This window comes from Mus musculus, chromosome 2 (genome assembly GCF_000001635.26).
Source record: "Mus musculus strain C57BL/6J chromosome 2, GRCm38.p6 C57BL/6J".
Taxonomy (NCBI): domain Eukaryota; kingdom Metazoa; phylum Chordata; class Mammalia; order Rodentia; family Muridae; genus Mus; species Mus musculus.
In genome coordinates, this window is record NC_000068.7 from 179406728 (window position 1) to 179422618 (window position 15891).

Sequence of the window (15891 nt, forward strand, 5' to 3'; positions counted from 1 at the left end):
CTGTCTGCCTGGAGTTTTGGATTTTAGAACACTAAGCCAGAAAAAGCCTTGGGGACCTCAAGTTTTGATGTGATCATTCTCTCAGAGAAGAACCACAGATGACCTGAGAACATGGATGAGGGAAAGATCTTCAAAGCAGAGGAGACATTTTCCAGATCACCCTGAGACCAGCATGGTTGGCACCAAAGCCTGGCCACAGCACAAGGAAAAAACACAACCTGAAATTCTCTCAAGATGGGTTATGAAACTTTTGTGCAAGACCCAACCAAGAGCTAGTAAACTTAGTGGAGGGATATACAGAAAGAACCGTACACTGAGACCAGCTGAGACCCTCCCTGAACTACACAGTTGGTCTCATTTCTGAGGTTCAACTAAGGGAATACTTAAAGTCAGTAGGAAAAGGCCACATGCCTGCAAAGTCATCTCAGAGAATACGCAAAAGCTTCCACCAGGGTTTGGCCTCCTCCATGGGGTGAGCACGTTAGGGAGAATTGGCTTGGTAAAGGACTTCTCCAGCCAACAATGCTCATCAGGAGCCACGAGGGCATCTCCTCTGTTCTGCCTCCCACCACCACGCCCCGGAGGATGATAGCAAGGCAATCAAACAATAAAATCAAATGCGTGACTTCTAAATTGGAGAGGAAGAGCTAAGACTATCCCTTCTTGCAGATAGCATAATTTGGATATGCAAATCCTAAGAAATGAAAAGTCATAGAAATAATAAATGATTCTATCCACTATACAAAATATAAACTCGGTGCAGGAAATATATTGCATTTTTATGCAGTGGCAATGAGCATACCAAGGTAAAAGTGAGAAAATGTCTCCATTCCTAATAGCACTGGACTAATAAAAGACACAAAAATATTTTTTAGCAAAATGGTTGTGTTATAAACATTCTGGGTACAATAAAACATGATTGGAGAAACCAAGAAAACCCAAATGAGAGGGTCCTGCCATCCTAGACTTCCAGACTCACATTTACTAGGACACTACTGTTTCTAGAACACCTATGTCCAATCTCTAGTTCTTTTTTTTCTTTAGAAATTGACAGTAAAACACATGTAATTCCAAGATACCCAAAATTCACAAGACTGTTCTTTCTGAGACAGGGAAGTCGAGTGCTCAACAGGTGAAAATACTTGCCAGACGTGATTCCAGGAACCATCCTTGAGCAGTACGAGGTGAAGTGGTGTAAACCTGTAGCCGCCATACGGGTGACCCACCTGGAAGTAATGGTCCAGCTAGCAGGCAGGATGCACAAAGCAGAAACAGGATGGGAGACAAGAACTCACTCCCAAAGCTGTCCTCTAACCTTCCCATCCTCCCTCTCTGTGTCTCTCTGTCCCTCTGTCTCTCTCCCTTCTGTCTGTCTCTCCTTTCTGCCTGTCTCTCTTTGCCTCTCTCTCTCTCTCTCTCTCTCTCTCTCTCTCTCTCTCACACACACACACACACACACACACACACACACACACACACACAAATTCAAAAGCTATTGTGATTAGCAGAGCCCAGGAGAGTAATATCAGAAGGAGAGGGGGAGGGGAGTCCTTGGCAAGCATCACAGTGTGGCAAGAAGTAGGCTGTGTCCCATGTTTTATAGTGGGGTCAGTATAATTAACAGTTATCCCAAGACTAGCAGGAAGGAAAAAAATGAGCATGGGGGACTCACATGTTCCCCTGTCACAACCGGTTCCTGAGATGCAGTCATCAGGACAGTCAGCTCTGGCATCAGACCTATTTGCTGGTGATGTGAACTTTCCCACCACTGTCAGTTCACTCCCAGCCAGACACCAGAGAGTTCAACAAGGACAACACATGCTTTGCAGCAAACTGAGCTAAGACAACTGGACACCTGTGTAGAACAATACATCTGGATTGTATACAATGTATAACAAAATTAAGTCAAAATGGAAACACAAGTTGAAACTGCAAAACTCTGAGGGGAAAAGTTAGAATTTTCGTAGCTTACTCTAAGCTTGTTACACTTGATGCAAGAGAAAAAAAATAACAAGGAGACATAGATGAACCCCACATCAAAAACACCCCAAAATTATGCCCTGAATGACTACCAGGAAATTGGAAAGTTTCACAAAAAAAAGGGTAAAAATCATTGTGTAAGTCCGAACATGCATCTAGGTGCTACAGAGAGCTATTATAATTCAATAATAAAAAGGCAAATGATTCAATTTAGAAACTGGCAAACGATATGAATAGACAGATTCTCCAAAGAAGACACATAAATGGGCAACAGCCCATGAAGAGATGCTTAGTGTCATCAGCCACCAGAGAAATGTCAATCAGCCTGTCAGAGAGACACCAGGTACTCACGGAGCGGGAGCCGATGGGGAGAGACAGGGACCCTCACACAATACTGGTAGGGATTTAAAACAACACACGGTGGCGAGGACAGCCCATTTGGCCCCTCAAATGGTCATCCATGGACTTACTGTGTGAACTAGCCGTCAACTCCACTCATAGTGACCTTATGCAGATATGTAAATAAAAACATTTACAGAAGTGTCCAGTGTTCAAAGCAGTGTTGCTCTTGTCTGGCCAAAGTAGGAGCAAGAAAGCAAAAGAATGAATAAATCACCAGGTAGCCTAGGGTAGACCTGGATACTAAGGAATAAAGAATGGGGGTCCACCAGCATACACATGAACAGTGCCAATGTACTGTGTAACCACATGCCAGAAATATTCAGGAAAGACAGAAACAGAAAAGGGGGCACCAGAGTGGTGGCCCAGCTCTTAGGATGGTGTGCCACTCTCACACTAGACATATTCCAGTTACCAGCGCCATGTGGGAGGCTAAACGCCTCCTGTAACTGCAGCTCCAGGACAACCAACACCCTCTTCTGGTCTCCATGAGCATGGCGCTCAGATGTGCACTCACGTGTGCGGACACACACCCACTTTAAAAATAAAACTCAACTCTTACAAAAATAGGAACTAGAGTGACAGCTGCTGTGGGTAGGCATCAGGTCTTCAGAGATTAAGGAGAGGGCTAGGATGCGCAGTTTCTTGGAATAATGAAAGCGTTCAAAATTGACTGTAATGTCGGACAGAACCCTAAATGAACTACAGTCATGGAGCTGTACAAAGTAAGTGGGCAGCGTACCAAATCTCAAAGCTGCTAGAAAAGAGATATGGAGGGTGGCTGGTGTGGATACCTGGAGTGGAGACTATGTTGCTATCTCCAGTGGGTGCAGTGGATGTCATGCTGGAGTGGGGGCTGGGCTGATATCTGGAGTGAAGACTGAGTGGATATCTGGAGTGGAAGCTGTTCTATCTGGAGTGGAGGCTGGGTTGATGTCTGAAGTGGAGGCTGGGCTGATGTCTGGAGTGGAGGCTGGGCTGATATCTGGAGTGGAGGCTATGCTGATATCTGGAGAGGAGGCTGGGCTGATATCTGGAGTGGAGGCCAGCTGTGTTGATATTTGGAGCTAGGCTGTGGTCTGCTCCAGTCAGTGAGTGTGTACAGCGGACATGTAGCTTAGTCACTTCTAGATATTTCCACCTTTCTCTGCTGAGGATGTAGACCACAGGAATCAGACAGGAAGATGAAGTGCAGCTCATGCCAACCCCAGCACACTCAGCCCCCACTGGCCTTTGGGTTCAGAGGCAGAACCATCAGCACTGTGGGGTCAGTAGGGCAGGGGAGTCAGCTTATTTATTTTTTTATAGAACATATGTTCTAGTTTAACAACAAGAACAACCAAACAAATTAAAGAAGCAATTAATAAGTTTAATTGGCCAGATTTCTGTACAACTCATCCCTATCTCAGATGGGGATTTTAATTAACTAATTAGAAGTGCCTTGTGCCATAGTTTTATTAGCGGCCTCTTTAATGAGCAGGCTAGTATGGTCCTTGCTTCACTCATCCATCTCAATGTTACTCCATGATAATAACAGAACTCTTGACAGCTAAGTCTTGAATTCATGGGAAGGTCAAGAAACCAAGAGGATGCTGGGATTCTGCTCAAGGGACAGAATGAGCTGGCTCTGTTGTAGTTTCTGAAGCTCTTGGCCAGGTGTATTTGTGCACCCTTGGCTTCAGGTAGAGTGTTCTTTTGAGACAGAGAATGTGGAGTGAGGAGCTGGTGCTAAGCAATGCCCTAGAATGGTTTGCCTGAGGACAGGGCATCCCACACTGCTAAAGGGGCAATCTAGAAAGGTCAGAGGGAACAGTGATGGGTGCTGGCTCAGGGCCAGGAGCAGAAGCACCCACTCTAGCCCACTTGGAGGAGTTAGTAACGCATGGGATGCTGAGCAAGGTCAGCAGGAAGGCATGGTGGCGTAAGGAAATGTAAGCTGGTCCTGTCCTGAGCTCTGCTGCGTATCCACAGGAGACATCGTGACAATAAAACAATAAAAAGATAAACCGTAAAAGGAGACACCACACCTGTCTCCTGGTGATGTCATTACATTTCATAAAGATTATTTTAAAGCACATTAGGTTTTTAAGAACATAAAGATATCAAACTATCACAGGGATTGTCTAGATGAAGTTGACCTAAGGTCATGACTTGCATTAATTGATGTGGGAAAACCTCACGTTTGAAAGCATGAGGCTCATTGGTGTTTGGGGCCCTGGACTGTGTGGGTGAGTGCTAGCAAGCAGTCATTCATTCTGGGTGTGACTACACTACCCTGCCTCTGCAGCTTCCCTGACCTTAGAGGCTGTGACCTGAAAACGTGAGCTATGAGCCCTTTTTCCACTCAGTTCCTTTTCCAGGGACATTTTATCACAGCAACAAAGATAACACTAGGAACCATAGGATAAGCGCACACCCCAATCATCACAGGAGTCACTTTGCTTCCCACTGCTCCTGGTGACTTTGTGCCAACTTGGAATTTCATCCAAGAGTGTGCCTCTTTGCTTTCTGATGTTGTGACATGACACTGACCAAGACAGGCTTGGAGGAGGAAGGCATGTTTCCCCTTACACTTCCAGGTAATAGAGCATCATCATGTAAGGCAAGGGCAGGAACCTGAGACCAAAATGAAGCAGAGACCATTGAGGAAGGACGTGTACTGGTTTGCCCCTCATGGTTTGCTCAGCTTGCTTTCTTATACAACCCCGGATGAGCATCCCAGGGTTGGTACCACTCATAGTGGGCTGCACACCCCTACATCAATCATCAGTCAAGAAAACACCAGACACTCAGGCTCGCTGCCAGTCTGATGGAGGAAACTCCTTAGTTGAAGTTTTCTCTTCCCAGGCAACTCCATCCTTGTCAGGTTGACAAGACTAACCAGCACAGAATTTCCTGCTGTCTGTATGGGAGGGGGAATTCCCCTTCCCTTCTGCAGTGGTCAGACCAGCACTAGCAAGGACAGCTCAAACCACGTGTAAGGCTGGTGGACGGCCGTACAAGCTCAGCCCACACAGCACTAAAGTCTGGGGCCATGGGTTTCCAGGGCAAATTTTCCCTCCTCTAAATCTAAGTAGACCTCCCCGACCCCATCCACACCCCACACCCCTACCCCCACCACTGTGCACTGTGAACTGTGCAGTGCCCTGAGGGAAGACTCAGCACCTCACCTCATGTGGAGGTAGCCAATATTTGGGCTCCTGTTTCGGGATGGAAGTGTGGCTTGGTTTGCCATTGCTGAGAAGTGGTAAGCTCTTGCCTGTCCCTGCCACTGTGCTGGGTTCCCAGCAGCCATGGGTGCTGTCCTTCATGGAGAATTCACTTTCTCTCTGGGAGCCATGCATTTTAAAGGGATGTTTTTCTCATCAGCATCTGGGGCGGATTTTAGTAGTTTGTCATATCTCACCCATCGCTCTGCCAGAGGCATCCTTTCTAATAGCTGCATAAAATTCCACATTATAAATGTCCCAAATTTTAATCTTTGATGGACAGATAGTCAGTTTGTTTCTGGACTGCTCTGTTTGTTTTTGATACCAAAAGACTCTTGGGCATGCATATTCATGAGTGTGTGCTCTCGTTTCTGAAGGATCGTTCCCACATCAGAGTGTCTGCCTCTAATTTACGTCCACACCCACACATGTGTTTTGGGTAGACACTGACAGTCTCCAGATATATCCTCCTTTCCCCAACTTGTTACTTCTAAATTCTTATACCTACATACCAGCTGTAAGATGGTTGTTATACACACTTGAGTGTGCATGGAGATGAGTACAATGCACACCCCCACACACATAAACACATACAAATGCATATAAATGCACACACAGTAACACACATGCACACACACTTGTACAGTTTTGTACACCATCTAATTGAGCTCTTAGATTCATAGCTATTAGGTCACTTTATTAATAAGCAAATCAATAACATGTCCTTAAAAGCAGACACCATGACTGGGATGGCTATGATGTTAAAATACTTGCTATACAAGCATGAGGAGCAGAGTTCCCGATCCCTTGCCACACCCCCTCAGAAAGCAGTGTAAATCCTGGACAGCTGTGCTGACTTGGCTGCAGTCCCAACCTCAGCAGGAGGAGACCACAATCCCCAGGATGAACTGGTGAACAAGAGTCAGTCTATTGGTTAGATCTATGTTTGATTGAGAGACACTGAGTGACGAATAAGATGGAAGAGCACTCAGCAGTGGTCACTGCTATCAACCTCAGGTACATTCACACACACACACACACATATATATGTATATATATCCATGTACATACATACATAAATTCACACACATATACACACATGAATATATACACACATATAGACATACATATGTACATACATACACACACATATATATACACATATGCATACACACATATATATAGACAGACATATATAAATACATGCATACATACGTATATACACAGGCATATATACACATACACACATATACACACATGAGTACACATACATACACCCATATACACATACATACACACATATGCATACATAATACTCACTTATACATACACATATGTATACACATACATATACCCATATACTCATAAATACATACACACATATACATACATAATACACACCTATATACATACACACCTATATACACACATACAAAAATACACACATACAATATACACACATACAAACACACAGTTACATACAAAATACACACATACATACATATATGCATACACACATATACACATACATATACAATATGCACACATATACACACATGCATATATATATATATATATATATACACACACATACATACATACATACACACATACACACAGAGACACATGCAAACACATGAAAAGCAGGGGGAAAAACAAACGAGCCTTCTCTTGCCCAACGTGACACAGTATCACTCACTGTGCTTCCACCCTGGCGACAGTTATAGGACCCGATCTTATCATCTGAAATTATTTCCATAGTCAATTTTTTCCAATTGTCTCAATAATTCTTTTTATATCTGCTTTAATTTTTAATCCAGGAAAAAAATCCAGGGTAATTAAGGATCAGAAATTCTTTGGGTTGCACGATTCCTTTAATCCCCTCGAATCTGGAATAGCTCCCCAGACTTCGTCTCTATTTTCTGCTAAGGCACTGATCTCCTGGTACATCTGGGTAATTAATTTGCAGACGACCCCTCAATTGTACTTATGTGATCTGATCCTGGATAATCGTGTTCGTGAGGCAATGTCCCCTTACTGCGCAGTCCACTGGGGTTTAAGAAGTCACCAAGTCCTTTGTTCAGTCTCTTGAGCTTGATCACCACTCTGGAGTGTCTGTCAGCCTCCCGGCTTATTAAGTCCTCCTTTGCCCTCAGTAATTAATAAGTAACCATGACACTGGACTTCTCGGTGGTGTAGACAACCTCTCCAGCGGGCTCCTTCATCGCGTGCTGTGAGCATCCATTGATGTCCTTGCCTCAATCAGTTCTGATCACTGTGGCTGGGAAGACTCATTTCATCCCGCTCCTTCAGGGGCCGATAATTCTACACTTTAAAAAAAAAAAAAAAAAAAAAAAAAAAAAAAAAAGCTTTTTCCTGCCTAACTCGTATTTATTTGGTTGTTTAGAAGTTAGTTGTTTGGCAAGGCTGAATGTGGTTATGCACATGGATTTTCGTCCCCCTATTTGATGGGATAAGTTTTCATCTTTCTTCCTATGCTACCGTTGCGTGGAGCCTGGACCACTGGAGTCTCCTTCAGCCAGCTCGGCTGTTCCACTGCCCTTCCTCTGTTCCCAGCATTCCCAGTTTGGTGGTCACATGATCTGCCCCAAAGCCTTCTGGGTCCTGGCTTTACCTTGCAGTTAGGGGATATCCTGGATGCCTCACGGCTTCATTTCCCATGGCGGCCAACACATTGGTCGTTTGTATACCATTCTTCGCTTGACTTTGATGGCTGCATCTCACAGTCCCTCTTCTGCATCCGGCTGAGTTTGGGCCTCTTCAGGTAGGATGGATCTCGCTCTTGTGTGACCTTCCCTGGCACTGTAACAAGCCGCTTCTGGCTTCCTGTTCTTGGAAACTCCACTCACCCCAGTGTCTGAAATGGGGAAAGTGGTTTCCAGTCCAGCACTCAGCCTCTCATGCTTACACGTCACCTTCTTTCTCTGACACCTGCTATCTCTACCAAGTCATTAAATCTGCCCAGCTTGACCCAGAAATGTCTGGAATGTACATTTCCCTCTCCACCTCCCTCTGGCTGCAGCTTTCATCCACACAGTTGCCTGACTTCCTGCTAGAACTTCATGCTAGAATGCATGAGACCCTTGGCAACACTACTTTCTGTCTGGGAGAACTCCTATGCTATTGGAACACCATAGCATCTGCCAAGCTGGTCGTATTCTCTCTAAAGAGGGTAAGCCAAATCAACATGCTGGACTCCATGGGTTATGGGCTGAGAGACCCAACAAGGCTTCTTCATGCTTTTCTCCGTCTTTGTGCCACAGCTGAGGCTCAGCAGTCTAAAGGCAGGGTGCTAAGCTGATCGACCGAAGAGCCGAACATACATGACCTCCAGAATGACCATGTGTGGCTATGTCCCAAGCACACGCCCAGGCTCCTTCTACCACGTTGATACAAACTTAAATTTTGTCTAACTCACCCCAGATCCAGCTGCCACCACACTGCACAGGAATAAAAAAACGTCCCTCTGGGAACCGGCAGGAATTGTGACTCGTGATATATAAATGCAGATGGGTGACATTCTCTCTACTCACCTGAATGAGCTCCCGCATCCCCTGGGCCAGCCACACTGGGACACACACAGAGTAAGTATTCATACAAGTAATGGTACTGAAGCCCCTTCTGAGCATATATACTTGGGACCTTCAACTAATGATTTCCATGTGCCTAATACCAAAGGCATGAAGTCACACTTCCTTTATTTAGTCTGAGTTGATTTTCTTTACACTGTACAAAACGCCTTCCAGACTTGAGGGCTGGGATTTGGAAAACAAACTCTTTTCCTCCCTTCGCTGCCTTCTTGGCCCGATACATTGCATTCACATCCTCTTAACGTGTTCTGGAAGCAGCTCGTGTGGGTGTGTCCACCGTGAAGTCATTTATCTGTTCCGTCTCAGATTGGCACTGACGGCTCACAGTGTCCTGAGCCTTGCTGAGCAGCACCAGGTGTGTTTGTAGCTAGTGAGGATGAAGAAGCACTCCCTTCCACAGGCAGAAGAGTAAAGATGAGGGGCAGGTACCTGGGAGTGGGCACATTATGCTTATGTTGATGATGTCTCCATTGTATATAGACTAATATGTTCTCTTCACTCTATGATCAACCCAGGTTTTTTTTTTTTTTTTTTTTTTTTTAAAGAGGTTAGCCAAGGCTCAACCAAGAAAGGCTAGCCTTACATGTTCAGGCGAGCTCCCAGCATGCTCTTTTGTGCTACTCATGGTCACCGAGAGAACATCAGAGGCTGCCTCTGTTCCAGCCAGACTTTTCCCCATCTCTGAACCCCAGATTCTTCAGTTCTTCTCACTGAAGTCAAGAGTAACGCACACAGCCCAAGGCTTGTTACAGAGAGCGTCACTCGCCACCCGTGTTCCAGGCAAAGTGCGTCCTCTTCAAGCCTGCGCACTCAGCAGCTGCCACTGGACACATAAACCATCTCACTGAACACATAAATGCCAGCGTTGAGGCCCTAGCGGGTGATGAGTCCTACCTGTTCCCAAGATTTACATCCAGGGTGTGAAAGTCAATAAAAACTAATTAGATGTTTACCTCATTTCCTTGGTAATGACCCTTACATGCCACTAATTGTCAAATTGAATCTATATGCAGACGTTACCTCTATCAGGGTCAGGGCTAATTTCTGCATACACAAAGAAACAACACTGTGGTTATTTATACCCGTGGCCGGCCAGCATGCTTTGCGCAGATGCTCGGGAGCTCATTTCCATAGGAGGAGGAGCTGCGGCCGAGTTTCAGTATGCTGAGCAGGGGAATTAGGTATGCAACAACCATTCACAATAATGAGAGTTATGCACTTAATTCCCTGGCATCGCTTTAAAATTTGTTTTATTAAATAATGCTGTAATGTTATGTTAAGTAACATTGGCTTCAGCCTCATTAAATAATCTCCTTAACTATCACACTGGAAAACTAGTATCATTAGACAAACTCTATTTGTCACGGGCTGTGATGGGCTGGCTACAGAGGACTCTGTGTTGAAGATTAATCAATAAATAAGGTACCACCACTCGAGAGTCACAGAAGGGGCAGAGGAGTGCAAGGAAGAAAGCCCCCAAAATACTAACTCAGCGGTGTGGTGCAAGCATGAAGAAGGAATATCGACACAACCTTGCTTTTCTTTGTACTTAGCTGAGAGGCCATGGCTGAGTGACTTATAGGAGGACTGGTTTGTTTTGTCTCAGGGTTTGAGAAGATCTCCATTCCTCATGGTGAGGCATGGCAGCAGGAAGATGTGGCAGGCCTGTTCATATCATGGTGAAGAGGAGACCGGCCAAGAGATCAGGCTTGCCTCTGTTGATCTACCAATTAGATCCCAGCCCCAAAATGTTCCATAAGCTCCCAAAACAGCGCCACCATTTGGATGCCGTGTGTTGGAACACATGAGCCTGGACGGGCACAGTTCAGGTTCAAATAATGACATTCGGCCCCTGGCACCACAGGCTTATATCCATCTCATAATGGAAAACACATACGGCCAAGCTGTGCAAGCCCCTGTATTCTGCTCCAACACTGTTTAATGGTGCTCCAATGCTTCTGAGAGTTAAGGTAAACACTTAAGTGTGAGGCTCTGCAGAATTAACAAAGATCAGCTCACACACACACACATACCAATACATGGTAGAGCAGAATAAACAAGAGAGACTAGCAGGAAAGATCAGACCAAAAGAAGGAAGAAGGACAAACATGGAAACTAGTGGCTCCACATCCAATAGTCAGCGTGTAGAGCACCCAGTGAATGCTAATGGGCTTTGCAACTTGTCCTTATGACCTTCCTAATTCGAGGCAACTTGGCTTCTCTTCGGATAGCTTCCCTTGGTGCCCTACAGCTTTGCTCAACAGAAACCCCACATTCCTGACATTTCCATCATCCTGGGGTCTCTACTGCAATATGAAGCTTCACCCTGAAAGGTCCACACTCCAGCCTCTTTGCAAGGAAGCCAGCCCTGCTTCGTGAGGACTGACTGGCCTCTTCCATGTTCTTTCCAGAGCCTTGGCTCAAGCTTCCCTGAACTTGTGACTCCTGTATTCCAGATTTTTGAAAAGCCAGCCCCAGGCTCCTTCTGCCCATGAATTTCTCTTTCAGACACTCTCCTTTTTAGCCTAAATCTTCCCACTAATGAGTCTGCATTCTGTACCTTGGGACCTCCCATGTGATGGGTGAGGTCCTTACCCTTCAAGTACATTTTCTACTAATCCAAACTGTAAAGTACAGTTTCTCTTAATCATGTGATTTCTTTCCCATTGGCTCTCATTTCATCCACACCTTTCTTGTCGACCACACTGATATACTAGTGTGCCTTTACACGTGATGTGTGGTTCTCACATCCATCAGTTGAAGAAGTGGTTAGAGTCATCACCTTTCGTGTAGGGAACCTACCTTGAACTTGTCCTCTGCATCCTGCCTGCTCCCCCTTAAAGGGTCTTACAAAAAGGGACTTAAATTTACATCAAAATTAGTCTCAAGAGTGCAGAACTGACGTGAGATCATGCTGTTCCTCAGATGGCTGGCTCAGTGAGTGAAGTTTTCGCTCCATGAACATAAAAAACAAAACAAAACAAAACAAAAAAAAAAAAAAAACAAAAACAAAAACAAAAAAAACCATGAGTTTGGTTACTCAGAACTCTCTTAGAAAAGCAGGGTGGCATGGTCTGTGGACACCGGCTCATCAAGAGTTCTGGAAAGGCCTTATGTTCGTACATGTGTGCACCACTGTGTACTATACATGCACACACACACGGAATCTCTGCAGCTGTGTGCTTTACTGTATGATGCAAGATTGTAGTCTCCCCTCCCCCAGCCTGAAACCTGCTTGTTCAGGGGTGGAGCTTCCCGCTCAATCGTTCTGCCATGCCCACTGCTGGAACCTGCCGCTTTGCTGTTCAGAGCCGTGCACGTGGTCACCCTGCTATTGGACCCCAAGACTAATTGGCGAGAATCAGGCCTCCTTCCCCTGCTTTATAATTGTGTGTGGAACAGTAAAATTGAGCTTTGATCAGAATGCCTGTCTTAGCTGCATTTCTTTATCTCGCCACCTAGCCCCTCTTCTCTTCCAGGTTTCCAAAATGCCTTTCCAGGCTAGAACCCATGTTGTGATCTGCTGGCCGGACACAACACAAGATGAAAAGAAATAATTTGTGGGAGCTGTTCTGTTCAACAGAACTTTCTAGAATGGTGAATATGTTCCCTGTTTACCCACGCCGGTATGGTAGCCTCTAGTAACCACACTGGTTGGTGTGGCTGGTTTAAATTCAGTTATACTTTGTGTAAATTTACATATCCCAGACAGCCCTCGTACTGGGGGCACGGAGCTGTGGGCTCACATGTGTTCAGGATCCAAGGAGGCTCCTGGGCATGTAGAATGGTCAGCTTCAGACAGGTTCATCCCAGCCTCTGGGATCTAGAAGAATAATCCTTCTGTGAAAAGCTGTGTTCACCCATCCATCATCTTGTCATTTTTTAAAAAAGACCTTTAGTCTGGATGTCTTGCAACTGTCACTGGGTATGTACCTGTCAATTTGTATTACACAGTGTACCTCCTACAGGATCCTGCCCCAAGGGATCAGCTCTTGGGGCCTTTTTATTGCACACACGAAATTAATACAATGTTAATCACTATCATCAATTAGAAACAAAGTTCACGATAATAAAAGAACCTTTGAGTGTTTTGGAGTTGACAGATAGGCAGAATGAGCTCAGACACAGAGGAGCTTCTGCCCAAATTCCCTCACCAGAGAACTTGTCTTCATGTGTCAGTCTGGAGATCTGGGGACAAAGGGGCCTCCTGGACACTGTCACCTTACTATGATAAAGACCACAGGAGGCACACATTTTCAACTACACTTTGGCAGTCACAAACACCTCCAGAGTAAGCGCTCCCAGGCCATAATCCAGGTTGAATGACATTTTCGAAGGAGGAAAGTGAGATTTATAGATCCTCGCTAGCATCCGCCTTTTGGTCCTCAAATAAGCAGTGCACATTTGACAAGTGCTATTTAGAACACTGTCTGATTGAGCTTCTGTGAGGAAAGGCAGCATCGAGTCCCCTCCGGCTGGTTTTGCCACTGTCAAAATTAGCCAAGCTCGTCCCACCATGCTCCCTGGTAAGTCTCTGCTCCATGTTCCTGTGGGTTCTTCTCCTCACACCTGCATGAAATTACTTTATTGTTCTCATAGTATCAGGGCTGCTGTTAAAAGGTAATCTCTCCAAGCGAGCCACACACACACACACACACACACACACACACACACACACACACACACATTGGAGGCAGCTCTTAAATATTTGCTCAGTTGAGGCTTGCGACTGTGCTCAAAGCCAGCTAAAGAGCACAGGGTAAACACAACAAGCCCGGTACAAACACTCTCAATGGTGTCAGAGCTAGCCTGGGCTTCTGCTGTGTGGGGAACAGAGTGCACACTCCGAGTGACTATGAGTCGGTATTTGTTGTTGTTGTTTTTATTTATTTTGTATTTTATTTTGTGGTGAGACAGAGGAACCAAAGCAGCCAACCAGCACTGTCATAAGTTGTTCCCACCCAGAAAAGGCACCCCATAGAGTCTCCTGGGGGAATCCCATAAGACTTTTTGTCTCCAAAGACTGTATCCAACTCCATGTGGTTGGCTCCTCCCACTTCAGAGGTTCTCAATCGCTGGCCCCTCCCTCATCAGCAGCTCTCAACCTTCTCAGCCCTGCGACCCTTTAATACAGTTCCTTGCGTTGTGGTGACCCTCAACCGTAAAGTTACTTTTGTTGCTACTTCACAACTGTAATTTTGCCACTGCTACAAATGTAATGTAAATACCTGTTTTTGACTGCTCTTAGGCGACCTCTGTGAAAGGGATCGAGACCCACAGGTTTAGAATGCTGTCCTACATCAACTAACAGTCACAATGCCCTCTTACAGACATGAATCCAAGCAAATGAAGGCTTTTCTTCAGTTGGACTTCCTCTTCTCAGATGATTCTAAGCTCTAGGTTGTGTTAAGTTGAGAATAAAGACTAACCAGGACGTTATGTATCAGCACCAAATTAAATTATAAACACGAACAGCAAACAACGTATAGTAACATTTCACTCGTCTGTCCTCAGGGTTGGGAATGAAGACACACTAGCCTGAAGGGACGTCCAGGGGTCCTGACTCAGAGGTTGAGTGGTGTCTCTGCTCTTGAACACCACCTTGCCTCACCCAAGTCCATCTGTAACATCTGCAGGGAAACAGGGAATGGGGGGAGGACTGTGTTTGTGGCAAGAGATGTCAAAGTACCAATGAGCCCGGCTGGCTCTGAGCATTCTTGCTGTCCACCTGTCCACACCCCAACATGTCCAACAGCCCCTCTCCCCAAGCTCTGCCTGAAAAGGCGACACTGGTCATAGTTTAGTGGGGTTCATCTTTGTGACCCCCCTTGATGTTCTTGCTGTTTGCTGCTCAGAACATGCTTGGAATCCTTGCATCAATTTCAGGCTCAAACTGTCTCACACATGCATAGGGAGAATTAAATCAGATCAAGCAGAAATTGCCTTAAAGGGAGTTAATATTCTGACTAAACTCCTGCTCAGCGTGGCCATGCTAACCAGGTCTGCCACACTCAGACTATTATCTGGATCAGACAAATGAACAAGTCAAGCCTCCCTTGGGTGTCTTTTAGGGGACTGGCCACGGGAAATCCCATCTACCTTATGGCTCTGGGTTTCAATTTACAGCAGGGTTAGCAGATGCCAAACAATGAGAGAACTGCGAACGGTTTTGGATGGGTGGATGGGTTTAGGAAATTGTCTGCTCAGAATGTGAAAAATGTAGACTGTGTTTGAAGCGTTTAAAACAGAGGCCACTGTTTTTATAGCTAGAATTGAAAAACCCCTCCCAAGCCAATGGGAAGGGGTTGGGAGGCAGATTATGAAGATAGAACGGGTATAAATTGCTGTTGGAAAGGTAATTGCCGTCTCATGCAGACACCACATATTAGCTATAAGGCGGGCTACATGGAGAGAAGAAGAATGCTCTCAGAATGTCACAGTCATGAATATCTTACCTGGTGTGGCAAAAGGAACTTTGCAGGTGTAGTTGAGTACCTTGAGGTAGGGGGACATTACTCCATTGCTCCTGTGTTTGACATGCAAGCCGGAAGGCTCCATTTTCAGCCCCCTGAAGTCATGTAAAAAAAACAAGGTGTGGAGTAAGCTTTTGTAATCCCAGCACCAGGAAAGTGGAGGCAGGAGGACACCTGGGCTCACTGGCCCACCAGACCTGTGCTGTTAGTGAGCTCCAA

The 15891-nt window shown here is 45.4% G+C and overlaps 1 protein-coding gene across 1 annotated transcript; it reads left to right on the forward strand.

The window, feature by feature from the left end:
- Positions 1-8208: 8208 nt before the first annotated feature.
- Positions 8209-10153, forward strand: 4930591A17Rik (RIKEN cDNA 4930591A17 gene). Its single transcript, NM_026596.2, has 3 exons — positions 8209-8373; positions 9033-9193; positions 9745-10153. The coding sequence occupies exons 2-3, from the start codon at positions 9113-9115 to the stop codon at positions 10045-10047; spliced, it is 384 nt and encodes a 127-aa protein (NP_080872.1). The 5' UTR covers positions 8209-8373; positions 9033-9112; the 3' UTR covers positions 10048-10153.
- The last annotated feature ends 5738 nt before the right edge of the window (positions 10154-15891 follow it).